The 24,691-nt window shown below is 41.8% G+C and overlaps 3 protein-coding genes across 12 annotated transcripts in view; 2 read left to right on the top strand and 1 right to left on the bottom strand.

Annotated features, from left to right (window-relative positions):
• LOC108657281 (uncharacterized protein CG43867) overlaps positions 1–24,691 on the bottom strand; it is a 133,411-nt gene that overhangs the window by 56,937 nt on the left and 51,783 nt on the right. The window lies entirely within an intron of this gene.
• Positions 14,602–15,689, top strand: LOC149090685 (uncharacterized). The gene has a single exon (XM_089264869.1). The coding sequence runs from the start codon at positions 14,678–14,680 to the stop codon at positions 15,221–15,223; it is 546 nt and encodes a 181-aa protein (XP_089120995.1). The 5' UTR covers positions 14,602–14,677; the 3' UTR covers positions 15,224–15,689.
• On the top strand, positions 16,014–17,500 carry LOC108658548 (uncharacterized). The gene is made up of 2 exons (XM_018111210.3): positions 16,014–16,328; positions 16,884–17,500. Exon 2 carries the CDS (start codon positions 16,884–16,886, stop codon positions 17,190–17,192), a length of 309 nt encoding a protein of 102 aa, XP_017966699.1. The 5' UTR covers positions 16,014–16,328; the 3' UTR covers positions 17,193–17,500.

The raw sequence follows: 24,691 nt of genomic DNA, 5'->3' as shown, positions 1-24,691 counted from the left end.
ATTCATTAGTTATCAAATTCACTTTTATACTTTTATAGCCAACATTCCTTCGAATAGTAGTGATAGCAATCTATGCACCTATACCAGCCGCCTTAGAGCTCGCTCATTCGAGCAAAGGGTATTTCACGATAACTGCCTGCATTTTTTTGTTGCATTCTGCCACAGCGCTGCTTTCATTTCAGCTTTTATTTTTTCAGTCCATCTTGCATTTCAGGTTCATTTGCTGCATGTAAATTCGAGTGGGGAGGTGGCAGGGAGAGCGATGGCGGCTAGAATAGTTCAACTCGATGCTGGCTGGACTATCTGAGTGCGGTTACAGTGACTTGCAGTCACGAGTGGCTGGGCCGAATGGCTGGTGCACCTGTCAGGCAGCTGCCGCCCGAGTGCAGCCATTTGTCTCGTGCCACCCGCGCGCAGTGCTGCTGCTGCTCAAACAAAACGTTGCGTAAGCGTTTGCCAATGCTCAATTGAGCCCCATCTCGGTGCGCACGCTCTCGCCCTGCTCCAAAGAACTATCGTTTACTGCCACAGCACATGTCTGCACGTTGTCTTCCTCATCTTCTGCTTCTTCGTTTTCTGCGCTTTTTTTTAGCTGCTGCCTCTGATGCAGCTAGCGAAAATTTACACAGCCCGAGGGGCGGGGGAGTGGCGCTCGATGCTTCAGTTGCCCATCTTCGGCATTGGCATCCATTTGTTTCCGGAATTGCGGCGTGTTACGTTTCATTTTCAATTTTCATGCCATTTGCTTTGGCTTTTGTTTGCTGCGCTTTGCGCGACTGATGCCGCAATTCTAACTAGAGCCAGGAGCGGCTCAGGCGCACAGCTTGCGACCGGCCCGCCATTATATTAAGCTATTCAGCTAAGAAAATATAATCATAATAAAGCTGAAATTAAATAAAATGAAATGCCATGAAAATGGCAAAAAAAAGAAGAGAAAGAAGAAGAGTGCAAAAGCGAAAAAGGAAAACATTTGAACTTGTTCAAAATGTAAGCACAACAAGAACAACAACCAAAGAAGAAACAGTTCAAGAAGCGAAATAAAAAGAACAGTAACTGTTTACAGCGCTGGAGTCCATTAGCTACGCACCGAGCCCGAAGCCGGCCAGGGGTGGGGTGGAGGGGAGTGAAAGCTATATTGCCATTAAATATTTACTTCGCGCTCCCATTTCTTTTACTTAGACTGCCCTGAAAATTCGGGGTTAAAGGGGACGGGGCGGCGGTGCTGAGGTGGCTCTGTAAGCGGCCTTTGGGCGCAAGCCAGATAAACATAACCGTTTCGTTTTATGTGCAACAATCATTGCTTTTGATTGCCACACTGATGGCCAGAGTTGGCAACTGCGAACTGCCTCAAACTGCCTCAATGTGAAGTTTCCAGCTCTACGGCTGAGGTGTTGCTGTCCTTGGCCAAAAGGTGTAAAATGCCGCATTGCTTAAATTTTTTATGTCTTCAGCTGGCATCGGCGGGCGTAAGCGTTGACGTGTGGCCTATACTGCTTGCCGGTTATTGTGTCGTTCTCATGATTGAAACTCATTTTTGGCCAGATGCCAGCTGCCAGCTGCCAGTTGCCCAGCCACACGGCTGCCCAGCTGTCCAATTGATTGTGGCAGCGACTCATGGAGGCAATTGTTGCTGCCAGACAGACGGCCAGCCAGACATCCAGACAGCTTTGCTTGTGATAGGCCTATTAGTTAGCAGCGTCTCGCAAGTGGGCAGCACTTCTTGCTAGCTCCATTCCGTCCATTCCGTCCACTCTCGTCCAGTCAGCATATCAATTATGGCATAAACGATGTGTGTGTCTGTCTTTCTGTCTGTCTGTGTGCTTGTTGGATTTGTCATAAGCTGTCACGTTACGTTACGTGTTACGTGCAAGACGTGTTCGTTTGTTTTTCTCCATGGCATGTTGTCTTATGTTGTAAGGCGAAGGCAAACAACGTTGAGTGTTGCAATATGCCAGCATTTACTTCAGTTGACAAAGCTAACGTCAAAAGCATACGTAACTTTATACATAACGTTTTGTATTATGATGACCAGCAGCATATTAAAACACAATATATTAATTAAATTCCCTTGCATATGAAATAGTCCTTATTCGAAGTAGATTCAAAAGCAGTTATTAAAAGTAAATAATTATGACGTAACATATGCAGAAAACAATTACATAGGCGAAGCAATAACGTAAGCAACTAATTTACATATCGTAAAAAGCCTCATTCATTTCATAAGGCGGAGCTTTACTTACGTAAAGCAATAATGTAAGAGAATCATTTACGTAAAATACGTAAGGACGTAATGAAATTACGTAAGATATGGAATTACGTAACAGAGTTACGTTATTATCGAATAACGTAACAGAGTTACGTTATTATCGAATAACGTAACAGAGTTACGTAATTATAGAATTACGTAACAGAGTTACGTAATTATGGAATTACGTAACAGAGTTACGTAATTATGGAATTACGTAACAGAGCTACGTAATTATGGAATTACGTAACAGAGCTACGTAATTATGGAATTACGTAACAGAGCTACGTAATTATGGAATTACGTAACAGAGTTACGTAATTATGGAATTACGTAACAGAGTTACGTAATTATGGAACTATTACGTAAGATGTGGAGTTACGTAACAAAATTACGTACTATATGGGATTGCAGATCGAATCAAGTAAGAAAAGTATACATACATATGTACATGTAAGGCACACAACAACGCAACGTTACTACAACAAACAATAAATTACTGCGTAACATAGGCAATTACGTAACGTTACTACGTAAGACAAGCAATTACGTAACGTAAACGTGACGAAGCAGTATCGTTAGGTCAGCTATGACGTTTCATAAGCAAATTCGTAGTGTTAGCAATTACGTAAGGTAAACAAACGTTAATATACAAAATTTTAGAGAGCAGACAAACCAAATAAAGTAAGTAAACAATTCAATTTCCATTAATAACCAACCACGGCATGCCTTACAATGCATTAATATGTCAGTCTTCTGATTAAGTGATTCCAAATTTAACTTTATTACTTTGACATGAGTTTGCCTGGTCTACGTAAGCCTTTAGGTAACGTAAAAAAGCTTTAGTATAAAGAGGGTTTTTAACAGCTAATTGGTTACGCCAGCTGTCAGAAAGACATCCGAATTGATGAGCATCAAAATAATAGCGATCAAGTGACAAAGCTTCAACGTGAGCCACCTCTGGCTGCTCTAACCCTAGCGCCAACCAAGTTGTAGCAACTTTAATGAAATTTCCTGCATATTAAGCGAAAACTTCCGTTCGACTCAGGCGCTAGGGAATAGGAGGGGCAAGGAGGGCTGAGGCAGCAGCAATGGTCCTAGTGGTGGCTATACACACTCACACACACACACACACACGCACGCACAGAAAGCAAAGTAAAATCGTCCAAGACGATATCGCAGACCAGGTCCGAGCGCAAGTCGCCAACTGGCAGAAGCAGCAGCAATCGCTGGCCGTGTCGTGAGTTTGCTGCGTTGGCTTCCTTTTTAATTTCCGTTTTTATGTATTTGCCCGCTGGCTGCTGAGTGGGGGCGTGGGTGTGGGCATGGGCATGGGCGTGGGTGGAAGTCTGAGTCCGCTGGCTGTTTGCAGCGTTCTTGCCTTTGTATTCACTGTGCGTATTTGCAACACCTTTTGCCACAGCCCCAGACCCAGCTCCAGTCTCAGCCCAGAGCTGATGTTGCAAATTAGAAGCCGCCAGCAGCTCGGCGCCGATGATAAGCATAAAATTATCGACACAAAAGGCAAAATTTGCGTAATAAAATTTTTAATTAAGTGTCCTTGCAATACCCTAGCTCAATCTCCCGACAAGTTGGAAAGTCTTGCAAGAGATTGCAGATCCTAAATAATAATAAGTGCCTCTTAGATTTTCGCTTTAGCTTAAGCAGAAGCAGAGCAATGGCAATGAAAGTATAAAACGTTATTTCATTTCATTTCAAATAACTTCGAAACAATCTATATGGGATTCTATGGTCAACAAGCGCAAACATTTACTTTCATTTCCCTAGAGGGTATTCTCTAGTCTGGCCCAGCCCATTGTCATGCCGCGACTCAGTGTCATCGCCAGCGATGTCGACGCCTTGGACAAGCGCCCGTGGCTTTAGCAGACCGGTGACGACAGCGTTTCATCACGCCGAGAGTGACGGAGCGAATGGGTCTAGTACGTCGATTGGGGGTGGAGAGAGCGAGCAAGCGGGGCTATCATTGCGCGTAAATTTATGCAAATCGGTTTGTGTCCCGAATCGCGTCGGTGCCTGAGCGCTTTGGCACCGAATTAAAAGTAAAGTCCTCCAAATGCAAACACATAAAAGCGTAATCGAAACGACAGAGCAGCGCAGCGATTAACGCTTTTAATGAGTACTAACTCGCCTATGCAATTATGAGATATCAGACAGAGAGAAAGAGAGGGAGACAGCGAGCGAGAGGGAGTTTGAGCGGCACTGGTAGCGAGAGTGAGAGAGGGAAAGTCAGCTGGCAGCTAAGGCGGCGCGTGCAGAAGGATAAGTTTAGGAACGTGATGGAGTTGGCTGCGTGATTCCCAAAGTGGACTGGGAAATTAAATGCCATCAAAGCTATACGTGGACGAAGAAAGATAAGGAGAAACAGAGAGGGAGACAGAGAGAGAGAGAGAGAGAGCAATTGCGATTTTGCATTTCGTTTATAAAATAAATGGGATGCTGAGGCTCAGCAATCGGAGGAATGAAATTATTAAAGAGAGAAAATTCAGGGATTATCTTATCATAACTATAGTCCATACAGACTATTTGCAAGGCTTCCGTCTATATAAAAGCATTCACAAATCCTTAAGGAAATAGAACGTAAAACCTATCAAGTAGCTCAACTGGCTGGCTAGCTAAAAATCATAGAAGTTTTCGGGTAGTTTTTGTGTATGGTGATATTTGAAGAGCTAATCATTGGATAATACGTATGCCATGCTTACTCTCGTTTACTCTCCTCAGCTGCATGAGGCTAATGCACTGCAATCAATTTAAGTGCCCGGGCAACATGTCCCTGGCTCAGCTCTTGGCTCAAGTCAGAGCCAGACAACTGTCAGGGACTCGGAGCTGCAAATCTTTGGACCTGAACATTTGTCACACCTTGCCCGGCATCAAGGGGCAGCGCGAAACAGAGAGAGAGGGAGAGAGAAAGAGAAGGCCGCACGAGACAGTTAAAGTTGCAGTTAATTTATACACAGACAGGTGGACTCGAGCTTTGTGAAAAGTCTGTCTGTCGGACATGTTGGCTGGGGCCGAAGCCAACGGCAAAGTAGCAGCTGGAAAATTTATGCGCGGCCGTTTCAAGTCAATAAGCGCATTTGTCTTGCCAACGGAATTCGCTACGAAAATTTATTTAATTCACTTACACACACACGTCCACAGTGCAGGACTAGGCAAGGACTGCTGTTTAATGTCTGACTGGACAGGGGCAGCGCTCGTGTATAAGAAAAGGTGACGATGAAAAAAGTCCTCGACTATCGTATATGGAGATATATGTATGGGAATAATCATATGGTATAGTATGCGGATAATGTGCTATGAAAGGAGTAATCTATTTGTTGAACTGTTGAGTCTGTTGGCAGGTAGTAAAGTAAGTGAATATTGCAAAGAAAAATCAGGGTATAAATATGAAGCCGAATGGTCAAAGCAAATTTAATATTTTGATTCATTTTTAGAAAAAGTCCTGACGAGACTTTTGTTAGTTTTAGTAGAACTGATTCAAATAGTGTTTAAATTCTTATTTCCTTATTTCCATACTGAATGCACTTTTGAAGTCATAGTCCCTTAGATTTAGTTATGATAATAAATCTCATAAATATTTGTGTATACTTGACTTAGACGAAAAATCAGCTGAGAGCATTCTCATATCGCATTGTTTTCTTATTTCTCGGCATTCTATATATCTTTTAATTTCCATTTCCAATACAAGGAAAAAGTGGGAGGGAGAGAGAGGGGCAGTGATGTGATGCCAGAGCGTCCAGCTCAACTCGTTCCAGCTGGCAAACGTCTTGGGGCAATATTTAAAATTCAATCAAATGGCATTTGCTGAGGGTTTGGCCGGAATGCTCTGGCGCTGGAATAAATGTAGCCAAGGCAAATTTGATTTTTAGCTGCTCTGGTCGACAGAGACGCGTTGCAGCCACAGCCAGAGCCACAGCCGCAGCCACAGCCAGAGCCACAGCGGCAGCCACAGCCAGAGCCACAGCCACCTAAAGCAAACGGACAGCCATGACCAAGGGCATAAAAAGCTACGATTATTAAACAAGACCTGGGCAGGGCCTGTGGATGGAGGGTGGCGAGAGCTGCTGGAAGGCGCTGCCAAACCTGCTGCGTGTAAATCCCATGTTATGACCGCCTTCTGATGATTATGCTGATGATTATTACAAACTACGCTCACACTAGACTACAAAACATTACATTTACTGTTATGTTTATGCACTGTTAGCCAACAGGAGCAGAAAACAACAAAAATGAAGCAACAATTGCGAGCACAAATCGGAATTTAGAAAGTTTTGCCAGGGCTAGGCACTGAGATGATAGGGGAACTATATTTATCTCACATGCATTCCCTATATAAGATACACACACTTATGCAGTGCAAATTACAGTTTGAACATTTCATTTCTCGCAGTGCATTGATTTTTGAGCAGTCATTGAAAAGTAATACAAGCGCTTATATACATATATATATATGAATATATATATATATATATATATATATATATGTATATAACTGTGATTCGACAATGCAAATGGCACAATTGCCACGCTGCTGCCGGCACAAGGGGGTGTGGCACAAATAACAAGCGCATAACAAATCCCACGTAACAAATACAAAAATCTGGCCAGGAGGTTGGCAACTCTGGCTAAAACTTTCAGTCCGAGGCATGACCAATGATTTGGCTGCTGCCATTGTTTTGTTTTATTTCATGTTGTGTTGTTTTTTTTTTTTCTGCTCTGTTCTCTACTTATGCAGAACCAAGGGACGCAGGGCCTGGTAGCAGCAGCATCACCAGCCACAACAACAACAGCAACAACAACGCTCTCAACTGTTTTTGTTATCTTACGCTTCGATTATTTTGCGTTAGTCGTTGTAGAAAATTAGCTAAATTGCTTATGGCAACGCACGTAGCGGACGCCGGCAAATGCCACGACCAGCCCCAAGCCTCGCCCCATCCAACGCCCTCTGTCTCCACGCTCTTTCCCGCTCCCTCCCCTCTAACTGCACAATGGCAGTCGCCTGCGTATTGTTTGGCTGGTTTTTTGGATACGGCAAACGCTTCTGAGGTTTCTGTTTCTGTTTTTGCCGCTGCTGTTTTGTAATTGTTAATCACAGAAACGTTAAGTGTATGTGTGTGTTGGTGTGTGTGTGGGAGGGTGAAGCTAAGCTTTTTGGGGTTTTGTTGTCAGCACACAAAATTTACATAGCGCATTCGCTTTTTCGCTGGCATCGCTCGACATTTTTGCGATATTGTTTCGTCGTTTTTGTGGCCCATTGACTAAGGTGAGTGGGCGGGTGAGTGAGTGGGTGTAGCTGTAGGTGTGTGTATGGATGAGTGTGCTGGCGGGTGGGCGGCGCTAAACATTTGCAAAATCTGTTGCCTCCCCTGCCCGCTCGTGGTACGTGCAGGTAACGCATAATTAGGAAAATTTCTAGACAGCGTTTCATTGTTGCCGGAATTAGAAAACAAACAAACAACAGAAGCAACAACAACAACAACAACAAACACGACGACGACGACGACCAAAGATCAACGAACAGGAAATAATTTTACTGTTGGTTTTTCTATTTCCCTTAACTTGGCTAATGATTGAAATGCTTCTTTGCACAACGAATTCTCTAGCGCTTTACAATCTCAGCATAGAGCTGAGCTTCAATTGAAATTTTATTGATTTTATAAAGTTGGTACAGCCTAGATTCATGTTGTATTTGTATAGAGTTCAAATTTCAAAAACTGCCTTGATATAAAGGGAAGACTTATTAAGATAAATTAAATTAATTTTATAAAATTCTTAGCTTAAAAAACAATGCAACTTGTGATTGTCTTAACTGCGTTAGTTTTTAAAATAAGCTTTACTATTCAATAAAATATCATAAACTGCCTTTATATTTATGGAATACAAATGATCATAATTTAAATTAATTTTATGAAATTATTAGCTTAATAAACACTGCTACTTGTGATTGTCTTACATGAATTTGTTTTTATGTTTATCTTTTTTATTCATTAAAATATTTCTTTTGGCTTTCTTAACTTTAGCGGAATCTAGATAGCTTCCACTCTAGCTTAACTTAGCCAACTTTTGCTGGACTTTAAATTCAGACCCTTCCATGAATATCTAATTGCTTTGAATCTATTAGAATTCATACAAATATTAAGGCAGCACGAAAAGTTTTTGTTTGCTCTTCTAGCTAATTAACATCATAATTAATTGCTTTGATTGTAATTTGGTTTTAGTTATTATAGCCCAAGGTCTTCATGTGGACTCAAAGTTCTCTAGTATATTACGATTTCAGCTTTCAAGACAAACTTGTTAAGCCAAAGTTAAAGCAAAATCAAAGCGAATTTCCGACACATTTTTGCCTTAGTATGATATATACATATATACCATTCAGCTGCAGATCTTTTTGGCTACTCACGATTTTTTCCCATTTCAGCTTCAGTACAGTCGCATTTGCAATTTGCCAAACAGAAATCAAGAACTCACCTGTAAAGAGAAAGAGAAAGCGAAGCATAAGTAAAAGCAGTAAATACACACACACAGATATTGATGTTATATATGCATGCGTATGTGTGATATCCGGTTAACAGGTCGTATGAGTGATTTTTATTGGAAAAAGTAGCTGGGCAAACATTTGCTGCTGCCGCATCATCTCACATTTATTTGGGCACGCATAAAATACGAACTCGCAATTTACGAGAGTTCAGCTGTGGGTGGTGCAGGTGCCGCTCGTTAATTTCTGGGCCGCTTTTTATTGTCTTTTTCGATGGCAGCCGGCGCACAGTTAGGGACTGCTTCGATTTGGTTGCGCCTAAAATTATGCCATAAAAGAGATTCCAAGAAAAGTTGCGCCTGCTGCGTTTTCTAATTAAATCAACATAAAAGCTAAAAACAACAATAACAATACAGCAGGAGCAGGAGCAGGAGCAGCAACCACAGCAACAGCAGCTGCTGCTCTCACATGTGTACTTCGCAGAGCTCTTTTAATGTTCGCCACACGAATTCGTGTTTTCTTAACTTTCTTTCCCCTCCCTCCGCTGCCTCTGCCTCTGCTTCTGCTTTTGTTTCTGCAATTGCTGCGCTTCTTGTGCCGAAATGGTAAAACACGAAAAAAAAAAAATTAATGATGTGGAAATTGCGCAAACGCATTGCACATTTCCTGGCGCCGCTCGTTAATTTTATGGCGCCCCGTAAGCCCGGTTCAAGCAGCAGCAGTAGCAGCCGCCGCGCGTTGATTTGATTAGTTTTTACATCAAAAATCTGATAGCCTCCGCCCGAGTTTTCTTTTGATGAGCACATGACTTGTGCTTAATTCAGGCTGCAAATTTCAGTCTTGATCTTTAAGTCTGTTCACTGATTAATTTGTGCAGCTCAAGCCAAGCATTTGCTTTTTATACCCAAAATTGTTAATTCGTGTGATCAAAAGCTTGCAGAGTACCCAGCATTCGCTTTTATATTTATAAATGTTAATTCATGTGAGCAAGAACCTACAGAGAATCTGCCAATCAAACGAGGATAAATCTATTTCTGTATATTGAAGATAGAGAAGCTTGTAAGTAAACTAAAAATATTAAATCTTATATGTGTATTATATAATTATTTTACTAATGGCATTCTACTTATTGACAGGAGGATTTCCATTACTCTTGACAGAACTGACTTTCCGTAAGTCTCGCATCTTCAAAACTCGTGCAAAAGGAAGTTTATAACGCTTGAATCGGATGATCTGGGCGGCTAGCCACAGAGGTTAAGTGACCCGGAAATATTTCCTTAGCGCATTATTCCGATATCTATTCCAGCAAACCACATTATGATGCCTACCTTAACTTCTGCTGCAGCTACTCTGCATGTAATTGAAATATATTTTATATATATATATATTCAATATATATATATTTAGGATTACCTCCCCAAAATTTATTACCTCTTCTTAAATACTGCTCAATTCCTTTACAATTTCTGCCCAGTTTAGGTGCGCCCAACCCCAGCCCCGCCCACATTCTTGAGCACTTAAAGTCAATAACTGAACTACAGCCTCAATGGCAAACAATTCGTTCACCTTTTACCCAAGCAGCCACAACAAAACGAATTTGAAACTCGTCAAATTTTCTATTTGCCTAATTAATTTAATGAAGCCACCAATTTTTCATGCTTCAGTATGCAGCAAATATACATATATATATATATATATGTATGTATGTATGTATATCAAAATTGTTTTCTGTTGACATCCAACAACTTGCCGCAAATTTCACGCGGCATATTTTTCGATTGGCCAACAAAGCAGGGCAAAGCCAAGGGGAGAGCGAGCCCGCGGGGGGAAGGTGAAGGGGCCAGCGTACGCACGCTGCATACATAAATCAATTTCAATTAACGTTAATTAAATACGCATCAAGTGGGCATGACCACAGCAGCAGCAGCAGCAGCGGCAGCAGCAGCGGCAGCAGCAGCGGCAGCAGCAGCAGCAGCAGCAGCAGACGCGCAGGCAAAGCAGCCACAGAAACCCAGAAAAAAAGGACACGAAGGAAAAAAAAAAACAAAAAAATGGGAATGAAAGCGGATGGTTTCTCAATTCGGGGTTGAAGCTCGTTCCGGATTGCCAAACGGATTTGCTCTGCCCGTAGAAGAAGCCGCACAACAACAAAAACTGAGAGAATGAAAATAGAAGTGAGTAAATGAGATTTGCAGCAGCTTCCATTTTAGTTGGGCGCGCTGCTCGAACTTATGCAACACAAATTGAAAATAGCTGCGTGGCAACCGCCAAACGTGCAACAGTGGGCGGATTGAGGCGGGGGGCGAGGTGGCTAACGCTGCTGTTGACGCTGACGCTGACGCTGCCGTTGCCGTTGCTGTGCGTCGCTCTGCGGTTATGCGCTTGGTTTGACAGCCACGAGACCAAAGCCAAATAAACAAGCAACAACAACAACAAATTGGACAACAACAAGCGAATCCTCAGCATAGACTGCACAGTGGCAAATCGCCAGGCAACCCGAGTAGAACCGCAATGATGTGCCCCAGCAGCACCAACAACAACAACAACAATAGAATAGAAGCATACGCACAAAATACACCAAACAGACATCTAACATTACATAACGGCAACAACAACACTGAACAACACCACACGCACCACTGACAGCAGCAACCCCCAATTTAGCCCAAGGCCTGTAAATGACATTGATATTTTTCTAGTTTGCCTGGCCACAACCCAAAAAAAAAGAAAAAAAAATGAAAAAATGAAGAAGCAGAACAAATAAAAACTTGAGACGGCTATAGACGACGGCCTAATGCTCGCTCGCAGTGCTAAAACAGCTTTCAAGCTGTTGGCTATTACCTGCTAAAGCTCAGCTTTGAAGCTGCTAGTTATTAGCTTGCTGACGAAGTTTGGCTTTAAAGCTATTACTCGCTAAAGAAAGTCAGCTTTAAAGATGTCAGCTATTATTCGCTGAAGAAGTTCCACTTTAATGCTATTATCCGCTAAAGAAATTCGGCTAAAGAAAGGCTAAGCTAAGAAGCAATGGGCTTCTGAGGAACTTCACGGCTTCAAAGTAGCTAGTTATTGGCTTGCTGGCAAAGCTTAGCTTTAAAGCTGTTTCCCGCTGAAGAAGCTCAGCTATGAAGCTATTGGCTATTAATGGTTGCAGAAGTTCAGCTTTAAAGCTGCTAGTTATTTGCTTGCTGGCAAAGTTTAGCTTTAAAGCTATTACCCGCGGAAGAAATTCAGCTTGAAAGCTATTAGCTGTTAGCTAATATTCGCTGAAGAGGTTCAGCCTTTAGCTTGTCTCGGCCTGTTAGCTTTTAGCTGCTTTAGTTCAGCTTTGAAGCAATTAGCTTCTTCGGCTTTAAAGCAGCTAGCTTGGCTCATTAGCTTGCTAGCTATTAGCTAGTTGTTAGCTATTACCCGCTAAGAAAGTTTTGCTTCAAAGCTGTTGGCTCTTACCTCCACAAGAAGTTTAGCTTTAAAGCTATTAGCTATTACCTGCCAAAGAAGTTGAACTACTCCATGAAGAGAACTAAGAAAAACCTAATATATGTGAGGCTTACTGACCACGCCTCCTCTTGAGCGTAGCCCTGAGTGCTTTAAGATTGCGCTGCAACAAACTCCAAAGCGTTTAACAGCCATTCTGAGAGAGAAACAACTATAGATGACTGCGTAATACCCGCCCAAAATGGCAGAGCGACTATGAATTGCTTTGATATCATCTCAAGTTTGCTAAATTGCTTAAGCCTCTTCAGGAACTGCATTCCAAAGAGGTTAAAAAAAATACCTATATAGTTTAATTATATTTTATAAAACTTCAAAGCTTCACACTCAGCTCAAATTAACTAATATGCTCACATTACTCTTTTACAGTGTATTTAAACTCACCATATGAAAGCTTAAATTTAGCAAAAATACTCACACACACACACATATACACTCTCACGCACACACAGGCACAAACCACAATTCTCTATGCTTTAACTGGAATAGCGAACAGAGCAAACGAAAAGCAAATTTCCTATTTTCTATTTGTTTATTTTATTTTATTTTTGTATTTTCATGTTCATTTTCATTTTTATTCACAGCTTTTTGCATTTCCAGCGAAATATATTGCTTTGATTTTAATTGAGTTGCAAATGAAATAAATATTGCATTCGTCTCACAAAAGTAATTATTGTGCAATTTGCACAAATTTGCTTTTGCAAATTTGTGAAGTTTTATGGATTTTGTGGAGATTGAATGAAATAACAAACTATGGCAATGAAATAATCTATGAAATTTATTTTGCAATGAAACTTTAAACCAATCAGGGAGTCTAAGAGGTAAATAGATTATTATTTGATATAAATTATTTGTTGGAATAGCAAGAAAGTATTTTCGTATAGATAGGAGGAAAATGGTTTAGGCGTAGGAGTCTTAGGAGTGTTTTCTTGTAATGCATGTCTATTTGAATTCAAACACATGCTCTTTTACAATATATGGTAGGTTATTTATTTGACAATGACTACTGTATTTGCAGCCAAGTTGAAGCAGAGATGGAATATATTGAATATATTATGGAATGCCATTAGCCTCGATTCAAGTCGAGATGAAGCAGCACAATTCAAATATCTCTTCATTTCTGTATACATTAGTCAGTGACTACTGTATTTACAGATTGCTAAAAGTTCTTTGCAGTAAACAGCAGTCATGTTATATATCATTTGATATGCCTTGAGCTCAAATCGAAACTTAACAATCGAAATAATTTATTATTAACAGAAATTCTACATAAGCCAATGTTTACTGTACTTGCAAACAAGCTAAAATATTGTTTAAAATGCTGAAACGAATCCACATTTAGAAATAAACTAAAACCATAAGCTGAGCAGTGAAAATATGTACAGTGGGTTCCCTATAACTCGAAATGACAAGGAGATCCACTTTTTTTTAGATTTACATAGAAATTCAAATTATAGGGAAATATTGAAAACGAATTTTCTTTAAAGTATTAAATCTTTTTCGATTTATCGCGCTTTTCGATATAGCGGGATACGAAGTATCGAGACTCGACTATATATACATATGTATATATCTATCAATATAATTATGCTCATATCATATGTAAAGAAATTTGTTCTGAAACCTCACTCATATCTAAATTGATGCATTTCCCCTACAATTTATGATCTACATTGCGTATTACGTACTTGCTACTACGTACTACGTACTACTCTATGTCACAAACAGCTTCACAGAATGCATCAACCGTAGTCTGGGTAGAGCAGCTAACGGTTGTTGGCAACGTTTATCAACGTATTGTTTATGAGCAGCTGGCCGGATGGGGATGGCAGGGCGGCCTCCTGCCACACATATATAGCTGGGGGATATTTGGCCGGCCCGCCCGCCCTTGCAATTGTGAATGCTTCTATTCATTCATTTCGTTTTGAATTTCATCTCGAGTAATTTTGTATTTGAGCTGCTGTTCTAATTATGTTCAACTTTGCATAATTACAAAACTCATTAGGCTCCGCCAAGTTACCATGGGGGCTGGGGGCGCACGGGCTTGGGCGTGGCGCACAAAAGTAGACAACGAAAAGTGTAAATTGTGTTTGACTGCGTCCGCTTTCCAGCTAATTGAAATTGAAACTGAACAAAAATAAAAATAAAAAAAAGTAAATAAAAAAGCAAACAGCAAAAACAAAATTAAAGCAAGAAACTGTGTTAAGAAAAAGGAAAATGTATTTATAGAAAAGCAAAATGAAACAGCAAACAAAAGCAGCTGCTGCGACCTATCATCAATCGATAAGCAAACAGCTGACAGACCTGTGCCGAAACTGAAGCTGAAAAATCAATTTGCATTTCAATTAAGCAACTGCCAGGGCACCCAGCACGCAGCGCTCTATATAACGGCGGCACTTGGCCGCCGGGCCCCGACCACTGGCCAGTTGTGGGCGGGCAGCCGAGCAATGCGCTTCTTCGCCGACTGCTTCACGTTGGGCAACTGCTACAAGCAGCATCAGGACGACGATGAGCAGATCTTTGCCGATCAGCTGGAGCAGCAATCGCCGAGCCACAGCAAGGTGGAGCAGCCGCAGCCGCAGCCGCAGCCACAGCTGGTGACGCCCACGGAGCCGGAGCTGCAACTGCAGCTGGAGCGGACGCTGTCGTCAACGCCGGAGGCACTGCTAAAGCCACGGCAGCTGCAGCTGGAGCTGCAGCGGGAGCTGGAGCTGGAGCCGGAACAGCAGCAGCAGCAGCAGCAGCAGCAGCAGCTAGCGACGCCATCGGCGGTTGTCATGCGCGGCTCCCATTCCCCAGCTCGCCTCGAGGAGATTAACATCTGTGCGGATGTGCATCCCAGTCGCCTGCTAACAGAGCTGGCGGCGCCACAGTCCGCCCAGAAGGGCAACGCAGCCGGCGTGGAGCGCTGCTCGGGCGTGGCCATCAAGGATGAAATTGAAATCTTCACCGATGTAGATCTGGGCAATGGCGCACATTATTTTGCCTTTTAGCCGGCTGCAAGCTGAAAGCTGACTCTGGTCAGGTGTTTGGCCATATCAATCAAGAGCCAGGGGAACCAGTAAATCAATATGCCTGGTTCAGAGTTCACTTTGAACTAAACTTGAGTAACACAAAGCTACAAATATTCCGTTCCCATTTCCAGCATTTCCAACATTTCCACCATTCCCAATCCCTATTCCCCCCATTGCCTTGGCAACCTTTTGGCCATTTAGCAGCAGTTTGTGCGTGAAATTTTAGACATCAGCCGGCTGTCGGCGCATTTGCATTCGCAAATTGGTAATACAATATGTCGATTCCCCCAACTCCACAGTGCCGCATTATTTATACATCATGATGAATGATAATCAGCCGCAGCCGCAGCCGCAGCAGCAGCCGTTGCCACTGATTGAATGGCCGCAGTATTAAGCATAATTATACTTATTAAAATTTATACTTGTATGTCAACACACACACACACATGCACACACATACACATATTTATATATATCTATATGCATATACAAATTTCTGGTGATTTTTGTAATAATCCACTCAATTATTTCATAAATTATTTCGCATTTGCATAAATGAATTTGTCGCAGCTGCTGATTATGATTACGAATAACCGAAACAGCAAGTATTTAGTTACAATTTTCCATTCTCCCAGAGCTCTGTCCAGCCAAACAGTTGCCGAGTGCGTGTTTCCAGCTAAAGAGCAACAAAAACAGAAACAAATAGAATAAAAACAAATACCATTGTAAACTTTTACTTTCGGACTCTGGACGAGAGTAAATCGAGCTCACTCGCACTCGCACTCGCACTCGCCTCGTCTCTCTATATAAAGCGTTGACATTGCAACTGGCGCAGCTCAAAGCCATTGCAACCATCCACACAAAGGGAGGCTACCTCCTATTGGGGAGCTACAACGATCTACAACTGAGAAGAAGAAGCTGCTATTGAGGAGAGGGTACTACTGAGCAGAGCCTACCTATTGGGAAACCACATCGATCTGAATCTATTATTGCGCATCTGCATAGAGATTATAGTAATTCTGGACTGATCTGTGACTCCATTCATTAATGGCCTGATTGCAGCTCTAGGCGATTTGTTGTTTATGTAAGTCACAAATTCTTCAATTTTATTCTTCATAAGTTCAGACAAACTCAGATTTTCAGAACGTTTCTAAGTCAGAATTTCTTTAAACTTCGCCTGCCTTCATTCTTCAAAATTATCTTCAATTTATTGATTCTTGCTCTCTCTCTCCCCATTTCTTGTTTTTAATATATTTTATTTTATTTATTATTCCTGTCATATGGGTTTTATCTCTCTCCATTATTTTTCGTTCTACTACAGCTCATTCATGGTATTATTATCTCTTTCTTTCTCTCTCTCCCTCTCTCTCTCTCTCTCTCTCTCTCTCTCTGTTCCTTTTATTTTTCGTATTACTACATCTCAATGCTATACATTCATAAAAGTTTTTTTCTCTCATTCTCTCTTTCTGTCACTCTCTCCGTGTCTCTCTTCTCTCCTTACCTCTCCTTAACCCTCCCTCTCTCTCACTATATTATCTTTCGTGTTACTTCATCTCAATGCCTTGCATTCATAAGAGTTATATCGCTCACTCACTCACTCTCTCTCTCTCACTCTCTTCCTCGACCCCCATCCCTTCAGATGTCTAGCTGCTGCTGCTATTGCTGCTGCTCGGCCAGCTCTTTGGCAAAGAGCAGTCGCCATCAGTGCCAGGAGCTGCCGCTGAAGGAGCTCACCATCATCACCGTCCAGCCACACAACAGCAGCTCCAACAATCTAAGCTCCAATTTGCGTCTGGTCGAGCGGCCCAACATTATCGGCAGCTGGAGCTGTGACGAGGAGTTCGAGCACTACAATGTGGATGATTGTGAAAATCGCACGCCGACCATGTGGCGTGCCTGGTGGCTCCAAGGCGCCAACGAGCCATTGCCCACTGCTATACACACTTGAGCTCACTGTCGCCCAGCAGTTTCGATCTGAGCGCGTGTCTCTGTGTGTGAGCGTCGGTGTGTATGTGTGATGAAGGCTACTTGAGCCCCCAGACACTCCAGCTGCGGCCGCACTATTAGACACATTAGACAGTACTCTAAGACAAATATATGTATGTGATAGATATACATATATGAATAAATTAATATAATTTAATATATGTGGATTTTAGTGCATTTAAATGTATTTTTTTTAGAGTTAGAGATTTATTTTGAACTGCACTTAGTTCAGACTTCAATCACTGTTAAATATACGAATATGTATACATACATATATACAGGGTATCAGACTATACATACATCCATATATATATGCGCTCAAATGGAAAAAAAAATAGAAGCCACAACAAACAAAAATTTCGCTAGCTTTGCCAGGCTTTGGCAGTGCCTCAATGAGGAGAGTCTCATGTAAGCCACAACAACACAAACACACACACACACACACACACACACACAGACAGAGACATGAGCATGCATTTTTAAAATGAAATTACGCCACGTTTAGTTAACTGTCTGGCGCTGAAGGGTGTTGGCCAAGAGTATATAATAAAAATTTGATTAGCTGCTTGTTTAACTTTAATTAAGTTGATTTTATTGCGCACAAAAGACTTGAACAGAATGCGGTGCAAAAAACGCTGAAATGAAAGTGGATGATATTAAGGCCGATGCCTGGCTAAGGCTAAAGCCAAATCTGGAGCTGAAGCAGAAGCTGAAGCTGAAGCCAAAACTAAAGCTAATCAAATATTTAAACAATGCGCCTGCTGCTTTGCTTTGCTTTGCTTTGGCTTGGCTTGGTTTGGTTTGGTTTGGTTTGGCTTTCGGGACGCTGGCTCAGCATATTAACATTTTGTTGGGCAAACAACAGGCAAACTGTTTGCCCGGGGCCCAAAATACACACCAAACAAGCAGCATAATATTCATGATTATCATTAACACACACACACACACACACACTTGTACACATAATGTACAAAGTGTGTGTTGCATTGTGATTTGATGAGCTTTGCATGGGGCGGCAAGGCAAGGCAAGCATATCCTGCAGGACGCTTGCTGCTGACATTGCCGCTAACATTTGACGCCTGTGCATATCACATATGCAAGCTGAAAGGCATTAGCCGGGCAGAGAGAGAGACAGAGAAAGGGCTGGCAGAGGCAGAGCAACAGGAGCAGCAACAGCAGAATGCATAGGTAGTAGAAATAGCGGAGAACGGAGAGAAAGAGAGAGGGCGAGAGATATGGGAAGACAGAGAGAGCAGCTTACAAAATTAGCTAAAATTCATTCAACTTCTTAGCTAAAATTCTATTTTATAGCCTTTAGCCAAAAGTGTCTAAAATATCAAACGACTTTTATATATTTATGGGCATAGATATGTATGTATGTATATATTTTTCTGTATATACTACTCATATAGTGCATATGCATTATGATCACTTCTTCTCTTTCATTTGCGTTTCAGTTCCGCTTTCTTATACGGAATAGTCTAGGAATTCACGACAATCGAGCAGCACTTGTTCTCCATTTACACACCTTTATTTATAGCAAATGCCATATTTGTTTGTAAGAAGAGCCTTCTATACATACTCATTTTATGGAAAAGGCGTAGCTTTTCGTAGCGTCGCGACGTTGATCGACGCGTCGATCACTTGAGCTTTGATCGCTGTGGCTCACTCGGGTGAGTACAGCGTGCCTCGCTCCAGCTCACTCACTCACACTTCAAAGCGCTCTGAGTATCGCCCTACGCAGGGAAGGCGAAACGGAACGAACTGTGGAGTACGGAACATGTAGAGAATGTAGAATGTACTCTACTTCTTATATCGTTGGGTGGATTTGTAAAACTGTATACAACTTGCAGAAGAAGGCGTGGCAAACCTTTTAAGGAATATAATATATTCCTTATAATGTATAAAATATTATATTATTGCTGAGAATGACGAGCTAAGTCAATCGGACGTTCCGTTATTCATTCTGGCTGTCCGGCTATCCGTTCATCTATCTGTCTTTCCCTCTGCCTGTTCGTCTGTCCGTCCGTCCGTTCGTCCGTCCGTCTATCTTTCCCTCTCTCTGTCTGTCTATCTGTCTGTCTGTTTGTCTATCCGTCCGTCTGTCTGCCTGTCCGTCCGTCCGTCTATCTTTCCCTCTCTCTGTCTGTCTATCTGTCTGTCTGTTTGTCTATCCGTCCGTCTGTCTGCCTGTCCGTCCGTCCGTCTATCTTTCCCTCTCTCTGTCTGTCTATCTGTCTGTCTGTTTGTCTGTCCGTCCGTCTGTCTGTTCGTCCGTCTGTCTGTCTGCCTGTCCGTCCGTCCGTCTGTCCATCCGTCTGTCTGCCCATCCGTCCGTCTATCCCTCTGTACGTTTGCTCGTTCAAGTCAGGACTTGAAATTTTAAATGCTTAATGATGCGAATATCAGATCCCAATTTTTATTTGTATACCAATATATATGTATGTAAATATAAATAGATATTTGTATGTATGTATGTATATATAATAATATTTTTCCTTATACAAACAATCGGCTTGTGCTTAAGAAGTTATATCAAATTCGCATGCATCAAAAATTACCGAAATATGCTGAGCAATAAACATTTGCCAACGCAGCGAGAAAATAATTCAATACACGCAGAGAGAGAGACAGAGTGTGTGTGTGTGAGAGAGAGAGAGAGGGAGAGAGCATGGCACGAGCACCCACTTCTACATATATTGCTCGCCATGGGAGCTGGCAACATCTTGAGTGTGCTGTGGCATGCCATAAAAGGACTTTGATGCCGCGATGCCTGCCACTTAGCCAAACGCTGCGCATATTATCGATGGCCATAATACGAGGGCCCGAAACCAGAGGCTGTTGTTGTTGCTGATGTTATTGTTGCTGTTGTAGTTGTTGCTGCTGCGTTAGCCATTAAAAACTTTCCGGCAATGCCATTAAAATAAAAATCGAGAGCGTGTTAAATGATTTACAAAAGCAAAAGCTGAACGCTGAAGCTGAAGCTGAAGACTGTAGCTGAAGCCAGAGCCCGACCAGGCCAAGATGAAGCCAAAAACAATTTCGTTGCTTGCGGGTTTATCGCATTGGCATAATGTGTTTCAGGTTATCCCATTTGCTAGACCTGCGCCCCTCCTTCTCCCTGCCTACCCTTTCGCCGTTCGCCGTATTTATTTTATGCGGCTTTTGCGACAAGTTAAAGCTTTTGCCACGCCTACCCCTGCCCCACGCACAGGCAGTGCTCTTCTGCTGTGCGTCTGCCAAAGACATTTTCGTATTTTATGGCTCTTATGACTTTTCAATAAGTTTTTCCACGTCGCCCTCAAGTCGAGCGCTGGCGCTTTCAGCTCCGAGTCTTGCCAGGGCAATACCAAAAATTTATACTTATGGCCAAAAGCCTGCAATCGGATATGGCTATCTAGTGGTGGTGTGACGCTATATGCAGTGCACTTGCGCGATACGCCAAACAGTTTGCTTAGATTGTGCTCTAGGTATTAAATGTTGTACGATTATTGAGAAATTTGAATTCCAGTTTATTTATTTGCTTATTGAGCTGTTTATTGTTCAGAGTTTGCTTAAGTTTCCAGCTAGAAATATATATGTATACACATATGGCATATAAGAGCTGGCTCTCGCATTGCTAAAGATTTTTCAGAGTTTGCCTTTGAGCTAACTGCACTGTTATATCAGCTGTATATCAGGTACTAACTTAATTTGCAGTTGGCCATCGATTGCTTTGACCTTCCATTAACTGATTGATTGCCGGCCATAAGCACGGGCAATATATCCCTGGGCACTAAATTGATATGAGATAGTTGTTGTGTGGCTGCGTTTGCTATTCAATTACGCACTCACTTCAAGCGTGCATGTTAGGGTGAGTGAGTGAGAGAGGGGGGTGCAGAGAAGTGGAAGTGTGGTGCTGTGGTGGTTGTTGCTGGGGCTGTTGCTGGGGCTGTGGCTGTGGCTGTGGCTGTTTGCTGGTCAACTTAATGCAACTAATCGCCTACCATTAACCGCCAATGACACTTTTATGCCTCTTTAATAAACTTAAGAAACACAAGTGACACTGCCACTGTCACTGGGGTGCTCACTGTGCGTGTGTGTGTGTGTGTGTGCGTGTGACAGGCGCTTGTCCAAGCATCACAAAACTTTCGGCACGTTGCGGCAATGTCTTAAGCGAGTTTTCTCACCCGCCAGCGTCTCGCACTCGCTCATCGAAGCGTCTCCCAGGAGTTTGTACAACTTGTTTCATGTTGTTTCAGCTGCTCGCAAAGCAAACACACACACACACACACACACGCACACACACACATACTCGAAGCACTTATATCAATAATAATTCCCATTTGTAATAAAGCCAACTTAAGGGCGGCATTTTGAGGCATTGCGGATTAGCCCATGGGGCAAGAGTTGCATGCATTAAGTGATATGCATAAATAAACAACAATCCGAATGAAAAGTGACCATGTGTGTGTGTGTCTGTGTGTGTGTGTATGGCAGTAATGTTATATCAGCAACGATGGCGCGTTGCTATTGTAACTGTGCTCGCCATATCAAAAGTAAATTGATACAAATTGTATAATAATCACGTCATTGCATTTTATTTTGCGCCATGGCAACGGCAGCGGCAATAATGGCAAAAAAAAAACAATGGCACGTGTGGCTTAATGGCAACAACGAGAGCAGCAACAACAACAACAATAGCAGCTGCAACAACAAGAGCAAAAAGCATTGCGCGCTGTGGACAAGTTAGCAAAGTGCTGTGCATTAGCCTGGCGGCAATTTCATTTGTTATTAATAGCACATGGTCACACTGAGCAAATGGCAAACTTAAATGACATTCAGCCAGCCCAGAGAGAGAGAGAGAGAGAGAAAGACAAGAGAGAGCGAGCGAGCGAGTGAGTGAGTGGGTTGGGGACACAGTAAGAGGCAAAGACGATGCGAAATGTTTTAAGACAAAAGTGGGAAAACTTTTAAAAAGTCAAATAGACAGTAATAGCAGACGGTCACACTGTGCGCGAAGAATAACAACTTGAGATGGCAGCCAGCAATAAAAGAAAAAGCCACAGAGCAGCACAGAGAGAGAGAGAGAGAGAGAGAGAGAGAGAGAGAGAGAGAGAGAGAGAGAGAGGGAGAGAGAGAGTGAGATATAACGAAAAGAATATATATACAAAAAGGAATAGTGAAATTCTGGGTTAAATAGAATGGAAAATCAAATTAAATATAAATGGCAAATTAAATCAATTCGCAACTTTATCGAGAGCTAGAGAGGAAGACAGAGCAAAAGTGATAAGAAGGACAAATAGAGGCAGAGAAAGAAAGAAGAAACAGAAAGAATATAGAGAGAGCGAAAGAGAAATCAAGAAAATTATGGATCTGTAAAGAGAGAGAGAGCGGCAGAAAGGGTGGCAAAGAAAGAGGGACTGAAAGAGTGAGAGAGAAAGAGAGTCAGAAAAAGAGGAGACAACCAAATAAGACGAGAGTTAGATTTACCGAGAGAGAGAGAGAGAGAGAGAGAGAGAGAGAGAGAGAGAGAGAGAGAGAGAGAGAGAGAGAGAGAGAGAGAGAGAGAGAGATAGCGATAAAGAGATAAAGAGATAGCGATAAAGAGATAAGGAGAGTAATCGAGAAAGAGAAAGTGCAAGAGAGTTAAAGAATTATTTAACACGAGAGAAGAAACTTGAGAGAGTGAGAAAGTTATCGAATCATATAATAGGCTGAGAAATAAAGAGAGAGAGGGAAGCTGAGTGACAAATATGGGTTTTAACATGCAATAAAACATTTTATGTGCCCGATCCGCAACAAAAACACAGAAATCAAAAACATGAGAGAGGAAGAAATGATTGATCAAATATAAGAAGGAAACTTTTGATGGCATACGGTCACACTGGTCGCACTCACCATACAATAAAAGTCTTCCGCAATATAGAGAGTGAGAGAAGGAGAGGCCCATTTTTTAATAGAGTTGTGCTAACAACTATTGATTATCGATTGGAAGCATTACGTCTTAAGCGTTTGACAAGGGACAGGGACAAAAAAAAAACAATTTCCTTGGGGTTGGCACTTGTCCTCATCTGCAAATTTGAAAGTTGTGATGGATGGTTTTCTTCTTCTTTTTCTCTTCTTTTTCGATTGCAACCATTTTAATCAATTTTATATGGGCTCTTGCCATAGCATCGAGTCGAATTTAAATATGTTGAGCACGCAGTTGAAGTTTGTATAGCTAATGCGAGGCGATGCTCATTGTTTCCATTAATTTGAAGCACAGGGCCACACGCCTGCCCCGGCTCCTGGCCCGCCCACTTTGAGCCGCCCATTCGATGTTATTTATCATGTGGCAATGTTGTAATGCATTTTGTAATCGATACAAAGCAATCACAACGAATTGAAGCCCAGCCCCGTGCGCCAGGCACGTGACCAATCAGCCCCGGGCGCAGGCCCTCCACCGCCCTCCGCGGGCGGATATGTCGTAAGTGTACGACAGCCACGCCTCGCAGTTTGCTCAATATGTTTGTTGTATGCGGGTTCACTCCCCCCCTTCCTGCTTCAATTAATGGAGCCAAGCAGCAGCAGCCAGCGCAAAGTGTGCCAGCCACGTACCGCAGAGCCCACAACAGCCAACAACAGCAACGGCAACCGCAACAACAACAACAACAACAACACCAGCAACAGCAACAGCAAAGCGCGAACTTTGACCGACGCATAAATGCAATCACAAAATAATTCAAAGTTAATTTGGATTTGCCAGCCAAAAAGAGCAAGTGTAGAAGCATGAGCTGAGCTAAACCGTGAGTGGCTCGAATGGGAGAAAAGACGCCAGAAAATCTAGCCGTTTAATGGTAAACATTATTACAGCTATAGAATATATGCAAATATAAAAGACATACGGATATTAATAATAGATATTCATATTCATATTCAAGGTAGTTTTTAAGATGTCCATAAATCTATACCTCTTCCTGTTGCTTGATCGAAAGAATTTATAAGCAAGTCTAGGTATGGATGGATGATAATGTTAGAGATTGAATATATTCAATATTAAACGGATTGAACGGATATACGGATAAAAATCGATTGAGAAACCTATGCATTTATGTATTAACTATATTCAAATATACATATACAAGAAAATCTAGCAATTTATTGGTGATAATATTTGGGGATAGAATATATGCAAATTTATATAATTGATATTCATATATTAAAGAACGTTTTGAAGATGTTTTCCTGTTTCTTGCTCAATACAATTTATTGAATATCTATTAGAATGTCTAGGAATTTATAGATGAAATATATGCAAATCTATATAATAGATATTAGAATATCTATAAATCAATTCTTGATATAAATACTCTATCATAAATTCAAGTTCAATTCCACGAAAGTGTTTTTATTTTTAGGGAAAATATATATAAGTTATTCATATTACAGCCATGTTATGAATTGATACTGTGTATCCATTATATGGTTCTGAGATTTGTC

The sequence above is a fragment of the Drosophila navojoa genome, chromosome X (assembly GCF_054131105.1).
Source record: "Drosophila navojoa isolate 15081-1374.11 chromosome X, UAZ_NAV_1.0, whole genome shotgun sequence".
Classification (NCBI taxonomy): Eukaryota; Metazoa; Arthropoda; class Insecta; order Diptera; family Drosophilidae; genus Drosophila; species Drosophila navojoa.
This window is presented reverse-complemented; position numbering and strand designations above follow the sequence as displayed.

Coding starts and splice junctions, on each gene's coding strand:
- LOC108658548 (XM_018111210.3), top strand. CDS start 16,884: ATGTCTAGCTGCTGCTGCTATTGCTGCTGCTCGGCCAGCTCTTTGGCA.
- LOC149090685 (XM_089264869.1), top strand. CDS start 14,678: ATGCGCTTCTTCGCCGACTGCTTCACGTTGGGCAACTGCTACAAGCAG.